This window comes from Oncorhynchus nerka, linkage group LG6, assembly GCF_034236695.1.
Source record: "Oncorhynchus nerka isolate Pitt River linkage group LG6, Oner_Uvic_2.0, whole genome shotgun sequence".
NCBI lineage: Eukaryota > Metazoa > Chordata > Actinopteri > Salmoniformes > Salmonidae > Oncorhynchus > Oncorhynchus nerka.
In genome coordinates, this window is record NC_088401.1 from 21,204,579 (window position 1) to 21,227,408 (window position 22,830).

Genomic DNA, 22,830 nt, shown 5'->3' on the forward strand with positions numbered 1-22,830 from the left:
ACTTCAGGAAACAGCAGAGGGTGCACCCCCCTATCTACATAGAAAGGGACCGCAGTGGATGCTGGCCTTCTAGGCAGAGTTGCAAAGAAAAAGCCATTTCTCAGACTGGCCAATAAAAATAAAAGATTAAGATGGGCAAAAGAACACAGACACTGGTCAGAGGAACTCTGACTAGAAGGCCAGCATCCCGGAGTCACCTCTTCATTTTTGACGTTGAGATGGGTGTTTTGCGGGTACTATTTAACCTCTCTTGGGTAGGGGGCAGTATTTTGACATCCAGATGAAAAGCGTGCCCAAAGTAAACTGCCTGTTACTCAGGCCCAGAAGCTAGGATATGCATATAATTGGTAGATTTGGATAGAAACACTCTAAAGTTTGTAAAACTGTTAAAAATTATGTCTGTGAGTATAACAGAACTGATATGGCAGGCGAAACCCCGAGGACCATCCCAAAAAATGGAAAAACTTCAGCATACCACTATTTTCAATGGCTATCACTTTTATTATAAGGCCAAGTCCTCCCAGATTGCAGTTCCTAGGGATTCCACTAGATGTCAACAGACTTTAGAAAGAGTTTCAGGCTGGTTTTTGGAAATATTTGCCTGAAATTGTAGTTTTTCTACATCGCTCCCATTTGGCTGTAGTGTTTCCAAGTGCGTGAATGAGAGCGCGTTCTTTGGTATTTTTCTCCGGTAAAGACAATAACGATACTACGTCTTAAATTTTATCATTTTTTCATGTATTAGGGTACCTAAGGTTAGATTATAAACGCTGTTTGACTTGTTTGGAAAAGTTTATTATTAGTAACGTTTGGGATTCATTTTGTATGCATTTTGATGGAGGGAAATCGGGCGGATTATTGACTGAAGCGCCAGCTAAACTGAGTTTTTATGGATATAAAGAAGGACATTATCGAACAAAATGACCATTTGTGATGTAACTGGGACCTTTTGGAGTGCCAACAGAAGAAGATCAAAGGTAAGGCATTTTTATATCGCCTTTTCTGACTTTCAGGCATTTTTATATCGCCTTTTCTGACTTTCGTGTCGCACCTGCCTGGTTGAAATATGTTTTTCATGTGTTTGTATGCGGGGCGCTGTCCTCAGATAATCGCATGGTGTGCTTTTGCCGTAAAGCCTTTTTGAAATATAACAGCAGCTGGATTAACAAGAAGTGAAGCTTTATTTTGATGTATTACACTTGTGATTTTATGAAAGTTAAATATTTATAATATTGTAGTTTGGAATTTCGCACTCTGCAATTTCACCGGATGTTGGCAGGTGGGACGCTACCTGCCCATAAGAAGTTAATGAAACTGCCATTTGAGGACTTGTGAGGCATCTGTTTCTCAAACTAGACACTCTAATGCACCTGGCCTCTTGCTCAGTTGTGCACCGGGGCCTAAAGGAGGCTAGTTGTATTGCTTCTTAAATCAGCACAACAGTTTTCAGCTGTGCTAACATAATTGCAAAAGGGTTTTCTAATGATCAATTAGCCTTTTCAAATTATAAACTTGGATTAGCTAACAACATGCCATTGGAACACAGGAGTGATGGTTGCTGATAAATGGGCCTCTGTTCGCCTATGTAGATATTACTTTTTTGTTAAACAGACGTTTCCAGCAACAGTCTACACTGTATTTCTGATCAATTTGTTATTTGGACAAAAAATTAGCTTTTCTTTCAAAAACAAGATAATTTCTAAGTGACCCCAAACTTTTGAACGGTAGTGTATATAGTCTTAATTCATTCCTACTTAGATGTGTGTATTGGGTATATATGGTGTAATTTGTTAGATATTACTGCACTGTCGGAGCTAGAAGCACAAGCATTTCGCTACACCCGCAATAACATCTGCTAATCACATGTGACCAATAAAATTGGATTTGATTTTATGTCAGCACGAATACAAACTTCAGTCCAGACTAACACAGAGGTTTGGTGGTTCTTCTGAATACATCCAATAGAATGAGTAATCTATGGATCGTATTTTTTATTTTTTGTATTTGACCTTTATTTAACTAGGCAAGTCAGTTAAGAACAAATTCTTATTTTCAATGACGGCCTAGGAATAGTGGGTTAACTGTCTGTTCAGGGGCAGAACGACAGCTCGGGGGTTTGAACTTGCAATCTTCCGGTTACTAGTCCAACACTCTAACCACTAGGCTACCCTGCCGCCCCTATATCCCTACAGCACAACAAATCGCTAGTTTACAGACAAATAGGCTAGTCAGAGCCCACCAGCATGGCCCTCTGTTTCAGCAGCTAATTCATGGTCATTCCATCATTAGTCCTACTTCTGGAAAATAATTAGGCCTAAAAGGTTGTATGATGAGCCAGGTCCCAGGTCTGTTTGTGACATCTAACCAACTCCTACTGTATGCTCAACAACCATGCTATACAGCATGAACTGATCTGGGACCAGGTTGATGATGACCCATCCTCAAAAAGAGTCCAGAGAGAATAAAAAAAGAGAGGCTGTCTTAGTGATTGCACGGCCAGTAATCCCAACTTGATTCGTTTTACAACCCCAAAAGATACAGTCAGGGCCAAAATGATTGGCATCCTTGATAAAGATGTAAAAAATACAATTTATAGATTCAGATTAAAGTTTTCTCAATGTCCTCCGAGAGGCAATTCATCTTGCAGCAGTCATAAAACATACCACATCTAAAAATGTAAAATAAATAGCAAAGGATATTTTCAAACAAATAGGCAGGGTAAGTGCAGTTTCATAGTGCAAGTGCTCAGTGCAATTAGTCCAACATTTTGGTAAATTGCAGAATTGCATTCGATATAAAAGAGTACTTGGCCCTATTTTTTATACTTTAGGTAGTCTGTACCTGCAGCCAGAGGGAAGGAACTGGAATTCAGGGTGGAGTGGATGGGAAGAGTCAAGCGCTATTTTATTCACCTTATGGAGGGCTCTGCCCAGGTAGAGATGACAGTTCATGCTGTTGCTGCCCTATGATTTATCCACAAGTCCTGACTATCTCGCACAACCTATTTGTCTGTGCAACCTTGATATTCCCAAACCAGCAACCTTGATATTCCCAGACCAGCAGGTCAAGCATGTCCGGAAGCAATCACCAGTTAGCCTGGAGCTAGCCTCGAACTAGGCCCATCTCCCGGCTAGCTGACGAGATCCATCAAGCAATTCCTGGGCTTCAATTACCTCTTTTGCCAATTGGCCTGGACCCTTTGCTGCCCGACACGGAGCCCCGCCGATCAATCACGACTGTTCTACCGACGTAACCATCCGAGGGGGTTTCAACAGAATCTCCCATTGCGGGAGGCCCATCTGCTAGCCTGCTGCTAGCCCTGGCAAGCTAGATGACTGAATCGCCGTGCCTCCAGCTTGCCTAGCTACTCGCTGGACCCTATGGTCACTCGGCTACACATGCCTCTCCATAATGCCAATATGCGTTGTCTATTGCTGTTTTGGTGAGTAATTTTTGTCTTATTTCACTGTAGAGTCTACAGCCCTGCCTGCTCAATATGCCTTAGCTAGCCCTGTTGTTCCACCCCCCACACATGCGGTGACTGGCTTAACGTCTTAACTTCTTCGAGATAGGGGGCGCTCTTTTAATTTTTGGATAAAAAACGTTCCCGTTTTAAACAAGATATTTTGTCACGAAAAGATGCTCGACTATGCATGTAATTGACAGCTTTGGAAAGAAAAAAACTCTGATGTTTCCAAAACTGCAAAGATATTATCTGTGAGTGCCCCAGAACTAATGCTACAGGCGAAACCAAGATGAAGTTTCATACAGGCAATGCCCCAGATTCTGAAGGCGCTGTGTTCCAATGTCTCCTTATATGGCTGTGAATGTGCCAGGAATGAGCCTGCCCTTTCTGACGTTTCTCCAAGATGTCTGCAGCATTGTGACGTATTTGTAGGCATATCATTGGAAGATTGAAAATAAGAGACTACATTTACCAGGTGTCCGCCCGGTGTCCTGTGTCGAAATTATTGCGTAATCTCTAGGTCCATGCGCGTTCCATTTCTTCAGAAGAGAAAGTCAACTGCCACGAAGGATTTTTTCATCGATAGATATAAGAAGAAAAAAAAAATCTTTTTTTTTTTCTTACCCAAACGTGATGCAGAAAACGGAGCGATTTGTCAACACAAATAATATTTTTGTAAAAACGGAACATTTGCTATCTAACTGAGTCTCCTCATTGAAAACATCTGAAGTTCTTCAAAGGTAAATTATTTTATTTGAATGCTTTTCTGGTTTTTGTGAAAATGTTGCATGCTGAATGCCAGGCATAATCCTATGCTAGGCTATCAATACTGTTACACAAATGCTTGTTTAGCTATGGTTCAAAAGCATATTTTGAAAATCTGAGATGACAGTGTTGTTAACAAAAGGCTAAGCTTGAGAGCAAATAGATTTATTTCATTTCATTTGCGATTTTCATGAATAGTTAACGTTGCGTTATGCTAATGAGCTTGCGGATAGATTTACACAATCCTGGATACAGGTTTTTTTCGTAGTTAAACGTGACGCAGAAAACGGAGCGATTTGTCCTAAACAAATAATCTTTCAGGAAAAACTGAACATTTGCTATCTAACTGAGAGTCTCCTCATTGAAAACATCCGAAGTTCTTCAAAGGTAAATGATTTTATTTGAATGCTTTTCTGGTTTTTGTGAAAATGTTGCCTGCTGAATGCTAACGCTAAATGCTACGCTAGCTATCAATAGCTATCAATACTGTTACACAAATGCTTGTTTTGCTATGGTTGAGAAGCATATTTAGAAAATCTGAGATGACAGTGTTGTTAACAAAAGGCTAAGCTTGAGAACTAGCATATTGATTTCATTTCATTTGCGATTTTCATGAATAGTTAACGTTGCGTTCGACGCAAGAAGTTAAGGTATGGGGGCAGCAGGGAATCCATCCAACACAGATTTTAAAAAGCTTTTCGGCGAAAGTATAAGAAGCTATTATCTGATGATAGCACAATGTCAACAAAGAGGGTAGCATATTTCAACCCTGCAGGCGCTACACAAAACTCAGAAATAAAATATAAAACATGCATTACCTTTGACGAGCTTCTTTTGTTGGCACTCCAATATGTCCCATAAACATAACAATTGGTCCTTTTGTTCGATTAATTCCATCCATATATATCCAAATGTCCATTTATTTGATGCGTTTGATCCAGAAAAAAACAGCTGCCAAAAAAACACAACGTCACTACAAAACATTTCAAAAGTTGCCTATAAACTTTGCCAAAATATTTCAAACTACTTTTGTAATACAACTTTAGGTATTTTTAAACGTTAATAATCGATCAAATTGTAGACGGGGCTAACTGTGTTCAATACAGCAAGTAAACAAACCATGCTCCTTTTTACGTCTTGCGCAACTCTCAATAGTGTAACGTTGTTCCAGGATGTGCTTCTTCTTCGTTGCACAAATGAATAACCTCAACCAAATTCCAAAGACTGGTGACCTCCAGTGGAAGCAGTAGGAACTGAAAACAGGTTCCTATGAAATATCCCTTGGCAAAGACAATTCAGGGAACAGTCAAAGGCAAAAAATAAATAATATGAACAGTTAGTCCTCAGGGTTTTGCCTGCTACATAAGTTCTGTTATACTCACAGGCATGATCAAACAGTTTTAGAAACGTCAGAGTGTTTTCTATCCACATCTACTAATAATATGCATATCTTATATTCCTGGCATGAGTAGCAGGAAGTTGAAATTGGGCACGCTATTTATCCAAAAGTGAAAATGCTGCCCCCTATACCTTAAGAGGTTAATAAACAGATCCCAGACTATATCGAATCCCACCGTACCAACTCCACTATACAATCTGGTTTCCGAGCTGGTCGTGGGTGCACCTCAGCCACGCTCAAGGTCCTAAACGATATCATAACCGCCATCGATAAAATAAAGTACTGTGCATCCGTCTTTATCGACCTGGCCAAGGCTTTCAACTGTCAATCACCGCATTCTTATCGGCAGCCTCAATAGCCTTGGCTTCTCAAATGAATGCCCCGCCTGGTTCACCAACTACTTCTCAGAAAGAGTTCAGTGTGTCAAATCGGAGGACCTGTTGTCCGGACCTCGGGTAGTCTCTATGGGGGTGCCACAGGGTTTAATTCTCGGGCCGACTCTTTTCTCTGTATGCAGTTGAAGTCGGGAGGTTTACATACACTTAGGATGGAGTCATTCAAATGTGTTTTTCAACTACTCCACAAAACTCTTGTCAACAAACTATAGTTTTGGCAAGTCGGTGAGGACATCTACTTTGTGCATGACACAAGTCATTTTTTCAACAATTGTTTACAGACAGATTATTTCACCTATAATTCACTGTGTCACAATTCAAGTGGATCAGAAGTTTACATACACTAAGTTGCCTGTGCCTTTAAACAGCTTGGAAAATTCCAGAAAGTCATGTCATGGCTTTAGAAGCTTCTGATTGGCTAATTGACATAATTTCTGTCAATTGGAGGTGTACCTGTGGATGTATTTCAAGGCCTACCTTCAAACTCAGTGCCTCTTTGCTTGACATCATGAGAAAATCAAAAATGTTGACCTCCACAAGTCTGGTTCATCCTTGGGAGCAATTTCCAAAACACCTGAAGGTACCACGATCACCAGTACAAACAATAGTATGCAAGTATAAACACCATGGGACCACGCAGCAGTCATACCGCTCAGGAAGGAGACGCGTTCTGTCTCCTAGAGATGAATGTACCTTGGTGCAAAAAGTGCAAATCAATCCCAGAACAACAGCAAAAGACCTTGTGAAGATGCTGGAGGAAACGGGTACAAAAGTATCTATATCCACAGTAAAACGAGTCCTATAACGACAACCTGAAAGGCCGCTCAGCAAGGAAGAAGCCACTGCTCCAAAACCGCCATAAAAATGCCAGACTACGGGTTGCAACTGCACATGGGGACAAATATCCTACTTTTTGGAGAAATGTCCTCTTGTCTGATGAAACAAAAATAGAACCGTTTGGGCATAATGACCATCGTTATGTTTGGAGGAAAAAGGGGGAGGCTTGCAAGCAGAAGAACACCATCCCAACCGTGAAGCACGGGGTTGGCAGCATCATGTTATGGGGGTGCTTTGCTGCAGGAGGGACTGGTGCACTTCACAAAATAGATGACATCACGAGGTAGGAAAATTATGTGGATATATTGAAGCAACATCTCAAGACATCAGTGAGGAAGTTAAAGCTTGGTCGCAAATGGGTCTTCCAAATGGACAATGACCCCAAGCATACTTCCAAAGTTGTGGCAAAATGGCTTAAGGACAACAAAGTCAAGGTATTGGAGTGGCCATCACAAAGGACTGGCCCCAATCCTACAGAAAATGTGTGGGCAGTACTGAAAAAGCATGTGAGAGCAAGGAGGCCTACAAACCTGACTCAGTTACACCAGCTCTGTCAGGAGGAATGGGCCAAAATTCACCCAACTTATGGTGGGAAGCTTGTGGAAGGCTACCCAAGCTAAACAATTTAAAGGCAATGCTACCAAATACTAATTGAGTGCATGTAAACTTCTTGTCACGTTCTGACCACGTTCTGAGTTTTCTTTTTTACGTCTTTATTTTAGTTGGTCAGGGCGTGAGTTGTGGTGGGCATTCTATGTTGTTTTTCTATGTTTTGTTCTGTTGTTATATTTCTATGTGTTTGTCCTAATATGGTTCTCAATCAGAGGCAGGTGTCCGTCATTGTCTCTGATTGGGAGCCATATTTAGGTAGCCTGTTTTCTATTGTGTTTTGTGGGTGGTTGTATCCTGTGTTAGTGATTTCTGTTTTTTATTTTATTTTATGTACTTTTGTTATTTTGTTCTGTTGATTTATTAAATATATCATTATGGACACTTACTACGCTGCACATTGGTCTGATCCTTGCTACTCCTCCTCGGAAGAAGAGGAATTCCGTTACACTTCTGACCCAATGGAAATGTGATGAATGAAATAAAAGCTGAAATAAATAACTCTACTATTATTCTGACATTTCACATTCTTAAAATAAAGTGGCGTTCCTAACTGACCTAAACCAGGGAATTTTTTACTAGGATTAAATATCAGGAATTGTGATAAACTGAGTTGAAATGTATTTGGCTAAGGTGTGTGTAAACTTCCAACTTCAACTGTACCTGCTGAGACCTATCAGTTAGGAGGTTGGTGATCCATGTGATAAGCAGTAGGTATGGGGTTCTTTTCTGTTCATGCATCCTTATTTCGATGCCAAACCCACCACTGGTGTGTGTGGCCAAAAAGCTATATTTTCATGTCATCCAGCAAATGGCATTGGAACTTGGATTGTAACCTGTGCTATAGTCAGATGACATGAAAACAGAGCTCTTTGGCCTGTACACCGGTGGTGGGGTTGGCATCGAAATATGGATGCAGAAAAGAACATCATACCTACTGTAATATTGTGGTGGCTCTTTGATGTTGTTATTGGGCTATTTTGCTTCCACTGGTCCTGGGGTCCTTGTTAAGGTCAACAACATTTTTGCCAAAAACCTGATGGCCACAAGAGGATCTTCACGCAAGACAATAACCCAGAGCAGACATCAAAATCCACAAAGAAATGGTTAATTGACCATAAAATAACATTTCTGCCATGTCCATCTCAGTCTCCAGACATGAACCCCATTGAAAACATGTGATTTGAATTGAAGAGGGCAGTCCATAAGAGCAAATTAAGGATATCAAGGATCTGGAAAGATTCTGCATGGAGGAATGGTATAAGATCCCTCTCAATGTGTTCTCCAATCTCATAAAACATTTTAGAAAAAGGCACAGTGCCGTTACCCTCGCAAGTTGAGGTATTTAAAACAGTATTTCATTTTGACCCCCATCTTTTTTATATTTTTTATATTACTTCTTAAACAAAATCTCTTTCTCTGAGCAAATGTATCAGTATAAAATAATTTCCCCTTTTTTTGGCATACAATATAGCTCAGTATTTGTATTATACAGTATTTTTTGCTCATCTTTACCAAGGGCGCCTATAATGTTGTACCCGGTTGTATATACAAGACCTCGTTAGGCATAAAAAGTTAATTTAGATGTAGAAAAATGTTCTCCTGCCATAGGGAACTAATATCTTCCAAATGTCTGGGGAATATATGGTTCCTTTTCTAACAGGTGTTATTTAATTTTGTGTCTGGCTCCATATAATGATCTCATTAAAATGATATCCCTTTAAAAGAGACAAGCCTATTATCAGAAGATAGAATGAAAAAGGGGACATAGCAAGATAAGGGAATATCTTCATTATAAAACAACAATGGTTCCATTATCTTTCATTACTAAAGCATAGTGACATCACAGCCAGTAGTACAGAGGGCATTCATTCTCTCTCTCTCACACACACACACACAATGGAAGAGACTTAGACTGTGTTAAAGAAAAAAGGCAAATTGAATTCCCTGAATATGGCCATTCACAATGTCTTGCTACAGGGAGTCTAGAGACACAAACCAAGAGACTTATCAAAGGGAGTTATATATCACTCAGAATTCCACTCTGCAGTTCCCCAACTTCCTCGGCCAGGAACAAAATGGCATGTATGAATCATGGTGGCTCGGATGGCAAGAGAGAGAATGGAACCTGAATGTAAGCCTTGCAGACATATAAACCTTATCCATAAAACACACACACACACACAGCACACGCATACATAAATGCACACAAACACTTATGCATGTGTTGCCAACATGCATACATTCATGCACTATGCACACACATATACACACACACAACTTTTTTTTTTTAACTGTCTTGGTTGATCAACAACAGCCAAGGTAAAAGGTTGATCAGTATACAATTTTAAAGTCATTGACCGCAGGTCATCAAGGTTTTTGCTCGATTCATTCTGTGAAGCAACTGCCAGAGAACTGACATCAGATTTGTGATACAGGTTTTGAATACGCTTTACAAATAAATTATCAGAAGTATTTCCATTTGTATAAATAATAGAGGAGAGATAATGTTTCTCAATTAAATTAGCGGACTAAAGGAAGGAGTTAGGCTCTTGGCAATGGCAGTAGGCATTGCTATCGTATGGAGGAAAACAGAACATTCTAAGAGAGAATACCAGTACCAAAGGTCATTCAGTAAACATCAACAGCTCATCCAACAACTGATGAGAGAACACAATTCCACAACTCTTAGCAAGGTCATATAGGACAGCAATAGCATCAACCGAATGCCACTGACCGCCAAGCAGCCACCAATGAAAGTCACTTTACCTGCTTACAATGTACTCTGAAGGGTTTCTACAAAGCTGATGTCGGCAGTGGCAACAATAGATTTTTTCTCTCTTGGAAATGATTGATCCGCCGTCCAGTCATTATTTTCTTGTTATAGTTGTTACTTTTTTGCTTTGTGGATCAAAGTTGCAATCTGAGCGCATCTACTTGACGTCAGAAACTGCATGCGTTGCTAACTGAAAGAATGTGGCTAATTTGCTGATACTGTAAACGAAAATCCACTACAGATGCTTTGCCAGCACTTTGCCCAAATTCATTTCAGTGAGCAGAGCTTTGATCAAATGTATATACCCTTTTGTTCAATTTGAATGTCAAAACTATTGGAACATTCTCAAACCACTTCTTTCAGTTAACATCTCACACTGAACCTCTCTCGGAGTGCATGTCTTTCTTACTGAGTGTGTCACTCTTTCTCAGTGTGTCTCTCAGTCTCTATGCATCTCAATCTCTGTACATCTGAGTATCTCTCCTTTTCTCTCTCTTTCTCAGCATCTCTTTCTCTGAGTGTGTCATTCTCAGTGTGTCTGTGCGTGTGTGTGTGTGTGTGTCTCAGTGAGTCTCCCTCTCTCATGGTCCGACTAGGTATCTCCCCCACGGAGTCTCTCAGCATCTCACTCTTATGAGTCTCACATTCATATGCTCCATCTTTCACCTCATCTCCCATCTCATCTGTAAAGTCAAACACACATCACTCGTTAGGGGATGCCGAGTCTACCTGACCTAATGAAGAACCCACCTTTGGAACCGAACACTGCTCCACCTTAATAAATATTATATGTTGGCGGAGCAACCTTGAGTATGGACCGGGACCTAGTTCATTACGCCAAGTCAGATACCTAAGATCACATGGTTATACTAAACAGTTATACTAAATAGCTCCATACAATGCCTGTCTTCTCCTGCTGCTTGCTCATTCATTGCACACGTAGGCCGGGCTATGAAACACAATTACACTCAATGGTATGAGTAAGTGGTGGAGGCCAGATTATGACGTCTGAGTCCTAATGAGCGTTGCAGAAGGAAATCATCATTAATGCTGAGCACAAAGAAAGACAATCTTCTCTGGGAAGGGATGGGAGCCGTTGCTAACAAAACCACTTCTCGTCTTTTTTATAATCTAATCCTCTGCTAATTGTGGGTCATGCTGATAATTTCGGAATAAAATCTAAACTGCTGTAACCGTGCGATGAGAGCACTCACACTCAGATGCACAGACACAAGAGCATGTGCACATGTACAGTTTGCACACTCGCATGTACACGCACAAACACGTCAGTGTGTAGATCTTTCCTTTGGATGTGCTTAGAATACAAGAATACAGTATCCCTCCCTTTTCTCCCTTACCCTCTCTGGCATGTTCCATGCAGACTTGCCATCAATCTATGTCCATAGCTCTTCCTCCATTCCTCTCTTCCCCCCCTTCTTCCCTCCCTCCCTCTTTGGCATCCCTAAAACAGACTGACAAATTAGCCTCTAATTACATGTCTCCCCATTTGTTATGTGAACTCTGGTCCTCCAGAGACCACCTCAGCATCATTTCCTTGAACTCACTGTTGGCCGAGGTTGTAAATGTGTCTCGTCCAAAATGAGAAACAGACCCTGGGCCAAACAGTAAACCAGCCTGCTGCTGGTTAGAAGGACAGTTCTACATTGGAGCAAGATACTGTAACAACCAAAACACAAACATTATGGTCTGTTTCTCCTTGTTCAACAGGAACTTCTTGTAAGGACTAACTAGCATCTGTCAATGTCATCAACTAGCAAAATAGCTATAAAAAAAATCCAGTTTACACTCAGCAGTAGGGCTACAAGAAACATCTTAACTTTATCATTTTGTGATATTCTAAGATGGGGGGAGCATAAAAGCTGAAATATGCTTGCAGTGTTTCTCCTACTCTTGCCTAGGTGGGTGTGACCTACCTGGTGTACACTCACAGTGTTTCCGCTATATGCATTTGGCTATGCTGCTAAATCGTGGCCGCCACTGCCAAAAAAACAAACAAGCAAAAAATGTTAGCTGCAATATGTAACTTTTTGTGTGACCTGACCAAATTCACATAGAAATGTTAAGTTATAGATCAGTCAATCTCATTGAAAGCAAGTCTAAGAAGTGGAATATTTATTCAAAGTTCACTATTTCTATGCTTCCTGTTCTTACATTTATGTGTATTTTACTTTCGGTTTTGTACATCAGCTTCAATCAGCTCAAAATACAATATAGCCCCTTTTCGGCTCTTATGATGACCTACAGTTATCCCGGCTGCAGAGGATAAATTCATCAGAATAACTGCACCTCAAATTGCAGCCCAAATAAATGCTTCACAGAGTTCAAGTAACAGACACATCTCAACATCAACTGTTCGGAGGAGACTGTGTGAATCAGGCCTTCATGGTTGAATTGCTGCAAAGAAACCACTACTAAAGGATGCCAAGAAGAAGAGACTTACTTGGGCCAAGAAACACGAGCAATGGACATTAGACCAGTGGAAATCTGTCCTTTGGTCTGACGAGTCAGAATTTGAGATTTTTAGTTCCAACCTCTGTGTCTTTGTGAGACGCAGAGTAGGTGAACGGATGATCTCTGCTTGTGTGGTTCCCACCATGAATGGAGGAGGAGGTGTGATGGTGTTTTGCTGGTGACACCATCTGTGATTTATTTAGAATTCAAGGCACACTTAACCAGCATGGCTACCACAGCATTCTGCAGCAATACACCATCCCATCTGGTTTGGGCTTAGGTGGGACTATCATTTGTTTTTCAACAGGACAATGACCTCCAGGCTGTGTAAGGGCTATTTGATCAAGAAGGAGAGTGATGGAGTGCTGCATCAGATGTTCTGGCCTCCACAATCATCCGACCTCAACCCAATTGAGATGGTTAGGGATGAGTTGGACCGCAGAGTGAAGGAAAAGCGACCAACAAGTGCTCAGCATATGTGGGAACTCATTCAAGACTGTTGGAAAAGCATTCCAGGTGAAGCTGGTTGAGAGAATGCCAAGTGTGTGCAAAGCTGTCATCAAGGCAACGGGTGGTTACTTTGAAGAATCTCAAATATAAAATATATATTTTGGTTACTACATGATTCCATATGTGTTATTTCATAGTTTTCATGTCTTCACTATTATTCTACAATGTAGAAAATAGTACAAATAAAGAAAAACCCTTGAATGAGTAGATGTGTCCAAACTTTTGACTGGTACTGTATATATACACATATTTATTTTAATTTTAAATGGCACAATGATTCTCTACACAATGACTGCTTGTTCAGTCACATTAACTGAAATTAGGCAAACTATTAGAATTTAAGCAACCAGGAAATGGCAGAATATTTTTGGAAAATTGCACCTTTAATCCAGGATCGTAACACATTTTCAGTGTAAACTTAAAAGACTAAAACCAGATATAAAGTATGTAGAAAAGATAATGGCGCCATATATTTTTTAATTAGATCATCTTTGAGAACTATCAATCAAATTAAAACTAGACAGTCAGGGAGAATCTCAAATTTAAAAAATGCCATGGCATGGGGCCCCCATTGATTTTTCTGTAATGTTTGAGTCACTAAGGTAGCATAAGACCTAGGTATAAGACATGGAAAAATGTGTAGAATTGCAGGAAATTTGCTTTGAAACTGCAATTTTCCTTTTAGCCACATGAATTGCGGTAAATTGCAAATCCTAATATCAAAAAAACCATTACATTTTAACGCCACATGTAACTATCTAGGCTGGGGAAATACTGGTTTCCATAGCAAAGCTCTCCTATTATTTGAACAATTAATTAAATATATGGCTATTCCCCCAGTCCCTATCCCGAGTTGAAAACATGGAGGCAGAAATGGAGGAAAAAAGGCACCATGAAATATTAATCTACCGTAAACTCGTTATTTGCTGGGAGCTCCCGGCACGTTCTTGCCCGGCTAAGCAGTGATTGATTTCTTTGGATTGGGGAGTGTGTGCAACAGACAGAAATGCCATAGTTGTGTGTGCGTGTGCGTGCGTGCGTGTGTGTCTGTGTGTGAGAGAGGAGGGGTGGGGTGGGGTAGGGTAGGGAGATAAAATGCTTCTGGATGTGTCTGAGGTTTTATGTGGGTCACTGTTTCCCTGTCACAGCAGCAAAGAAGGAATAAAATGTTTTCATTATCAACCACTCAGAATTCCGTTTCTAAGCAGCAATTCTAAATTCTGTATCTTAAGCAGCAATTCAAAATTCTGTTTCTAAACAGCAATTTCTCTGAGTGGATAAAATAAACAAATCAACTCTGAAATTTCCATATGCAGTTCCAGGTTAACAGAATTAAGCTTTGACTCAGTTTTCTTCACTTTAAAATGTATGCCAAAAAAAACATTGATTTCAAAGCTTATCAACCATACAACTTTGGGCGGCAGGTAGCCTAGTGGTTAAGAGTGTTGAGCCAATAACCGAAAAGTCAACTAAATCTGTCGATTTTTCACCAAGGCACTTAACCCTAATTGCTCCCGTAAGTCGCTCTGGATAAGTGTCTGTTAAATGACTAAAATGTGAATGTAAACTCTGTGCACAAGGACTGCTGTACAAAAACTAATTTTGTGGAAGAACTGTGCAGATGCAAACTTTGGTAACGGAATTACAGTTAAATCTCCCTCAGATTTTGTTATGCGACTATATTTTCCCAAAACTCCTAAATATCTGCTCTGTTTAAATATAAAAAGATGTCTGCAAAAAGAATTGGGTATCAGCTATGACATGGTACATAAGTTTGAAAAAAAATCTATTTTGGTTATTGAGTCATTAAATTTGCAGATGACACAACATTGGTAGGCCTGATCACTGAAAACGACGAGACAGTCTATAAGGAGGAGGTCAGAGACAAACTCTCCCTCAACCTGATCAAGACAAAGGAGATGATTGTGGACTACAGGAAAAGGAGGACAGAGCACGCCCCCATTCTCATCAACGGGGCTGTAATGGAGCAGGTTGTGAGCTTCAAGTTCCTTGGTGTCCACATCACCAACAAACTAACATGGTCCAAGCACAGATCCTCAAAAGGTTCTACAGCTGCAACATCGAGAGCATCCTGACTGGTTACATCACTGCCTGGTATGGCAACTGCTCGGCCTCCGACCGCAAGGCACTACAGAGGGTAGTGCGTACGACCAAGTACATCACTGGGGCCAAGCTTCATGCTATCCAGGACCTATATACCAGGCAGTGTCAGAGGAAGGCCTTAAAAATTGTCAAGCGGTACCAGAGCACCAAGTCTAGGTCTATAAGGCTTCTAACCAGCTTCTACCTCGAAGCCATAAGACTCCTGAACATCTAATCAAATGGCCACCTAGACTATTTGCATTGCCCCCCCTCTTTTATGCCACTGCTACTCTCTGTTATTATCTATGCATAGTCACTTTAATAACTCTACCTTCTTGTACATATTACCTCATTTACCTCGACTAACCGGTGCCCCCGTACATTGAGTCTGTACCGGTACCCCCTGGATATAGTCTTGCTATTGTTATTTTACTGCTGCTCTTTAATTACTTGTTACTTTTATTTCTTATTCTTATTCATATTTTTTAAACTGCATTGTTGGTTAGGGGCCTGTAAGTAAGCATTTCACTGTAAGGTGTCTATACCTATTCGGTGCATGTGACTGATAACATTTGATTTGAGCATGGTTTTTGACAAAGAGTTCCACCATCAGTGTGATATGTACTGTGAAAAACAGGAATCGCTATCCCTGATGAAGTCTCTCCTTGGCAGCTTATTACATAGAAAAGTCTATCTGAAGTCACATGGTGGATGGAAAGTGCAGAGGGAAGCTGAGGCGTGATGCGAGTCAAGAGGGATGTAGCCCTGGCCAGTGAGCAAAGTGTCAAACTGCACTTTGTCTATCCTGTAAAACTGGCTGTTTCAGTATAAGCATTAAAAGTGTCCCTCATCACTTGATACCTGACTAAAGAACAGCCATTTGGAGTCAGTTGAGCATTTTCTACGCTACCTCCTGGCATACCTTGGAGAAACTTTGAGTATACTGTAGCAGTCTAAAGCTGCCGACCAGGCTGCACAGAGACATAACCTTATATGCTTTAAAATAAGACATTTTTCCTGTCAGCTTTAAGTAAAGTGTTACCAAAGTTGTATTGGGTGTATGTGACTAATGAAATTTGATTTGAACTACAGTATGTGAAGTGGATTTACACCAGGTAACGGAATTACAGTATCGGATCTGTACTACATAGAAATGCAGAACTATGGACACTAATGTTATTTTCCTCATGTTTCACAAATTTGGACATCACACAGCAGCAGAGTACAGTAAAGTAGAGTAGAGTTCAGTACAGTAGAGCACAGTATAGTGCTGTACAGTTCAGTACAGTAGAGCACATTACAGTGCAGTAGAGTTCAGTACAGTAAGTAGTAGAGTAAAATGTATGCACACATGACTAAGCCGCTTTGGATAAAAGCATCTGCTAAATGGCATACATTGTTATTATTATGTTAGTAGAGTGCAGTAGAGTAGAGTACAGTGCATTAGAGTACAGTGCAGTAGAGTACAGCGCATTAGAGTACAGTGCAGTAGAGTACAGTACAGTAGAGTGCAGTATTGTACTGTACAGCACTATTTTATTGAATGGTACTGTACTCTAATGCACTGTACTCTGCTCTACCCACTGTAGAGTACTGTACTCAGTACTGTATTGTAACGTGCTCTACTCACTGTACTGTGCTATCCAAACTTGTGAAACATATGTCTATAATAGGTTCAGATTAGGTCCAGTCCGGCTCGTCTTTGGACATCAACATTACTCATTGTAACCAATTGAGTTTCCGTTACAGATTTTTGGTAATTCCGTTAACAATTTGGTATCAGAATTACGAGTTTTAGTCACTTAAAGGTGCAATATGTGGAAATCAATCAGTCATTTCCTGATTGCTAAAATTCGAATAGCTTATGTGACAAAACAAGCATTGTATAGTGTAGAGAATCAAATCAAATCAAAGTTTGTCACGTGTGTCGAATGCAACAGGTGTAGACCGTATAGTGAAATGCTGACTTACAGGCTCTAACCAATAGTGCAAAAAAAGGTATTAGGTCAACAATAGGTAGGTAAAGAAATAAAAACAACAGTAAAAAGACAGTGAAAAATAACAGTAGCAATCTACCATCTAAACCACTGAAATATATTTTCAGCTGTTTGAAGCTGGTTTACAAAACTGAAAATAAAAAAAAATAAACTGAAGAACGGGGAGCATAGAAACAGCGCACATAGAACAGATCTACCGCTTCTTACACTTGCTGTCAATGAGAATGACAGATCTATAACTCATATTTCCTTGGTCAGGTCACCCAAAAAGTTGATATTCGTTGGCAGGGGCTTTTACATCAACATTATTGTGTTTTGATGTATTTCTGATACATTTTAAGACTTTTTCTGGTAGATGTTTTCTAAGACCCCCTTTTCCATCTGTTTATCCACAAATCAAAGCTTTTATTTTAAGGATGGTAAATGGCTGAAAAAAATACGTATGCCTTAATTTCCCCAAAATATAGACTCTTAGCTTTCATTTGACAACCAATTTGATGTGCTCCTATGAACATCACACGTTGGTGCTCATGGGTTCTTTTACATGGAAATGCCCATAAGTGGTACTGCACAATGCAGTACAGTACTGTATACATTTCAGCGTATAATACATTGATAATGCAGCAGATTATTATTATTTCTTTTTTTTATCTCACATTAATGTGTTTGGATTATCAAAAAGGAGCAGGGTAACATCCCTGGAGATACAGATCGACCTATCTGACAGAACTTCAAAAAGAGTGTTTTAATTATGTAAACAGCCGAGGATGATCCTTAATTACACTGCCGCTAAGGGTCCAATTGTTGTCTATACAGAGTGACTGACTGTACAAGACTCACTTAGATATTCCTCAAGTCCTCTTGGCAGAGTCAAATAGAGATAGATCGGCGACTCACCTAAGTGCTGGGTAAACATGACATTTCAGAGGAGAGAAAGTGTGCCACTTGAAAAAGAGGAAAATGAAACTTAATTCCTTTGAGATGAGTGCCCATCATTTGACAATAGAGAGATAACCCCCCAAATATAATGTATGTACGGTACATGCCAATTTCCTTTTTTTGCCTTTCAGACACAGTTGGAATCTTTTAGGGTTACATTTTTATATCTTTAAAGAAATAAACTGTTCATATAAGATTTTTGAAAAATGTTAAACTAACGGTTGTGCTCTCAAGCCATCAACCAGCCTGTATAAATACGTTGCATGTACAATGGTGGCTCTCTCCAGTCCTCACATGCATGGCCATTGAGAGAGACAACATTGTGTATGATGGATTCCAGCGTGCCTAATGAAACGTTACAGCTGCACGATAACAGCGTTGAGAAATGTTGGCCCACTTAAAGGTCACTATAAATCACAGCCCTTGTTCCTAGACCCGCACCTCCAACGTCGTACTGGGCCGACCCCAATCAAACAAACGACGTGAGTGGCCGTGAATGCAGGCCACCCACTGAACAGGAGGGGCAACCGTTCCAATGCCTTTTATTGCAAGCTGGTGCCTAACCACTGTGGTCCTAAGTGTTTTCCCTCTGCCCTCTTTCCTCATGTCCTTTCCTTCATCCACACTGAAGGAAGGGTTCATCAAGTCAGCTAGGCTACTTGTGTGTTGCTTTCACCGATCCTGTGTTTTCAGATGCTCTGCAGATGAAGGAATGGAGGCAAGGGTAGGAAGGAAGACATTTCAGACTGTTGGGACACACCCATAAGTCCTGATGTGTTTTAGATCCTCTGCAGATGAAGGAAAGTAGATAAGGAAAGCCACTTCAGACTGTTGGGACACGCCCATAGCTCACCAGAACTGGCATGAGATCTGTGATGAATGCATTAAGTGTGTAGTCGAGCACCTAATCATGCCGAGTGGTCCTCCGTCAGAACTCTCCTCATCAGCCCCAAGGGGATACAAGGAGCATAATAAACCAAACAGCTGTCTGTGGAGCCAAAATTAGGCCTTCTTCATGATTCAAATACATCTGCATTTAGTATAGGGAAGATTTCTAGAAAACAATTGAGTTTAAATTGAACATTGTTTTCTTTAGAAGATACTACAACAACATGCTTATCTAATGGGCTGAGAGAAGGAATCTGAACACCTGCATCAGAACACCAGTGCAAACATACTGTAGATCAGGGATCATCAAAAAGATTCAGCCATGGGACAATTTTTTCTTGAGTGGATGGTCGGAACATAATTACAAATAATTTGTAGACTGCAAATTGACCGCAAGAAGCCCAAACTGATATGTTTGACTAAAACATAATAATTGCTTACATTTGATCAATGTCTTCATTATGTCTTTATTATTACTTGGGAAAAGATTTATTGGATTGAAATCACTTGGAGATGATTTCCTTTTGTTTTAGTTTTTTTTTGCTCGGAAAGCTTGGGGGGGCCAAATAAAACCTGCGGGCACCCAGTTGGGGAACCCTGCTGTACATACTGTTTAAAGTCACTAAAAGGAGACATGACAAACCCTCATCATGAGTGCTCTCTCAGTGGTTTGTTTCAATTGAGACTGAAATAATAACCGCAACAGACGAGCCAGGGAGGGATGGAGACACTCGTAGTTAGTGGTTGGTATTTCTCCACTTTAAAGAGATAACACTGTGGATACAAATGCATTTCATTTCAGCCAACAGCAGAAAATCATTAGTGGTTCGACAACACTGCCCACTGTGCCCTTGAAGGCCTGTTTTTGGTGGCAGAGAGCAACCAGCAGTAAACAGAGGAAAGTGCTGGAGGACAACCAACTTAGCTGGTTGAAAATGGATGGTCTGCCACCGACTTCCACTCGGAGCAACCTGCCAAGGAGACACACAGAGAGGGTTAGGGCCATATAAGGGGATGGTTAATGGGCTACCAGAATGGCATGGTAGGGACAGTATTATTGTTATTGTAGACATCAGGGCAACACTTTAGAGTGCTAGGTATGATGAAAGAGCTAGCTATTGGTCTTCTGGTCATTGTATACCAGATTCACACACAATACACATTTTATAGAAGCTCAGTGTCCATTGTGTAGTAATTGATTAGTTAGTACTTTTATAACTAGTGTTTTTAACCCCTATTTAGAAGTGTTCAGACAGTACAGCTATTTACTTCAGTACAGAATATACGGTTGAAGGTGTTTGGAAATTGCTCCCAAGGATGAACAAGACTTGCAGAGGTCTTCAATGTTTTTCTGAGGTCTTGGCTCATTTATTTTGATATTCCCATGATGTCAAGCAAAGAGGCACGGAGTTTGAAGGTAGGCCTTGAAATACATCCACAGGTACACCTCCAAATGACTAAAATGATGTCAATTAGCCTATCAGAAGCTTCTAAAGCCATGACATAATTTTCTGGAATTTTCCAAGCTGTTTAAAGGCACAGTCAACTTAGTGTATGTAAACTTCTGACCCACTGGAATTGTGATACAGTGAATTATAAGTGAAATAATCTGTCTGTAAACAATTGTTGGAAAAATGACTTGTCTCATGCACAAAGTAGATGTCCTAACTGACTTGCCAAAACTATAGTTTGTTAACAAGAAATTTGTGGAGTGGTGGAAAACAAGTTTTAATGACTCCAACCTAAGTGTATGTAAACTTCCGACTTCCAACTGTAGATCCCCTGGCGTGCTTCATGGTAGTCCAACGTGCATTTGAGATAGTTAGACAGGGTTTCCCTGTCATGACAGACATACCTTTATTTAACTAGGCAAGTCAGTTAAGAACAAATTCTTATTTTCAATGACGGCCTAGGAACAGTGGGTTAACTGCCTGTTCAGGGGCAGAACGACAGATTTGTACCTTGTCAGCTAGTCCAATGCTCTAACCACTAGGCTACCCTGCCGCCCCATGTAGGCTGTTGGGTTTAACAGAATGCAGGGGTTCTGGGGTTAAGTGAAAAGGTCAAGCTGACAAGGAAAATGGACTGTCGGTAGACCTGGAATTACAGCTCAATCTTCCTGCCGTCACACTATTTCTAGGAAACAGATCCAAGAATGAAATAATGTATGCTGACTAGTGATGTTGCTGTGGTGTACACTTTCCTATGCTCTTTTCAATGTTCCAATGTAAATGGAAATGTAATCTTGTCATCTTTTCATAATATACAACATATAAACACAGGAGCCATCTGTTAAATCCCAATTTGCTTACTTAAAAATAAAGACTGCAGGTAAGGCTTTCACACAGGGGTCCCAGGTTGTTACCTGAATGTGTATTCAGTAAAAGGAGCCAGTGACTCCTGACACCTGGAGATTGGAAATCCCAAACACATGCATAACAGAGGTACACAGCAGTTCCCTTCGGACAGACAGTAATATCCCGAGATTCACAACTTTAGGTGTGGTTTAAACGAAATGAGCCCTTCCAAGAGCTAACCTAGATAGAGCAAATGGTTAGTTCTGCCCTCAAATCTTCATAACGAGAACATAGAAAGAAAATAGGGTTTATTATTGAACCCAACATTAATATCAATCAGTGCCCTATGGAAAAAGAGAACTAGAAAACTTTAATAATGTAATGTTTTCGTCATTACACTAGGCGCCATTCTCATACTCATCAGTGCTGTAGACTATACAACCGCAAAGCACATGGGAGAGGAGGTATAATGTTAAATCATATCCCCTTGCATGGGTGTGAGGTGTCTCTAAAATAATGTAATCTCAGGCAGCAACAAGGCTACGATAAATGGGCAGACTGGCTACAGCAGAGGGGCATAATCCCATTTTAATACAAAGAGAGTCTTAGATCACGTTTCCAATGAATTTACTATTCAGCACAGTTATTCAAACGCTCCAAACGCACGCTGAAACCAATACTTTGCAAAGACGGTTCCGCTTATAAGCGAACACATCGTTTCAAGCTGACATTTCAAATGATCAAAACAGATCTCTTACCATTACGTTTCCCTGCATTTTCGCAGTCTCAATCAGATTCTTTTCCTTCATTTCTCCGTAAAAGGATCCTATTATTTCAGTATTTTCTCTTCGTTTGACTTTTGGATCGCTTCTGCAACTGTCTCCGTCAGTTAGGCGAGACCCTGGGTTTGGCAAGTAGTTCACGAGCGGGTGGGCTTACTACGCATTGATCAGACACATGCGTTGCCTTTTTATTCAATATCCTGTTGATTAATGGCTGAGTGCGTGTCTTTTCAGTAGCTGTAAAAGATGTAGCCATAAAAAAATGGAGGTAACTAGAGTTGTTCACAAAGTCTATCATGTATAATTTCCATAATGTGGGAGACTACCACGTCCGCTTCACATTCCCTCGAGAGGCTGGTCCAGTCCTATTTTGTTTGAATGGAACAGAAGTCCGCTCCCGGTCTCGCGCCGCTACCGAGAATTGGTCGTCGGCGCGTGTTGTGCTTGCTGCCACAGGAATAACGATTCATATTACATTTCCCATGGACTGGCTGGCTGAAGCTTTGACTCATCTTTATTTTTCATTTCAATACATTTCCTCAGCTTCATTTATAGGCTACAATTTGTGTCTGTAAACACAATGAGTACCAAAAAA

General features: G+C 40.4%; 1 protein-coding gene across 1 annotated transcript in view; it reads right to left on the reverse strand.

Moving 5' to 3' along the window:
* The window catches only part of LOC115130169 (dipeptidyl aminopeptidase-like protein 6), a 297,134-nt gene extending 274,542 nt beyond the window's left edge, over positions 1-22,592 (reverse strand). Inside the window, exon 1 of the mRNA XM_065019378.1 lies at positions 22,212-22,592. Coding sequence (XP_064875450.1) covers positions 22,212-22,262 — 51 coding nt within the window. The 5' untranslated portion in view covers positions 22,263-22,592. The remainder of the gene's footprint in view (positions 1-22,211) is intronic.
* Positions 22,593-22,830: the final 238 nt, after the last annotated feature.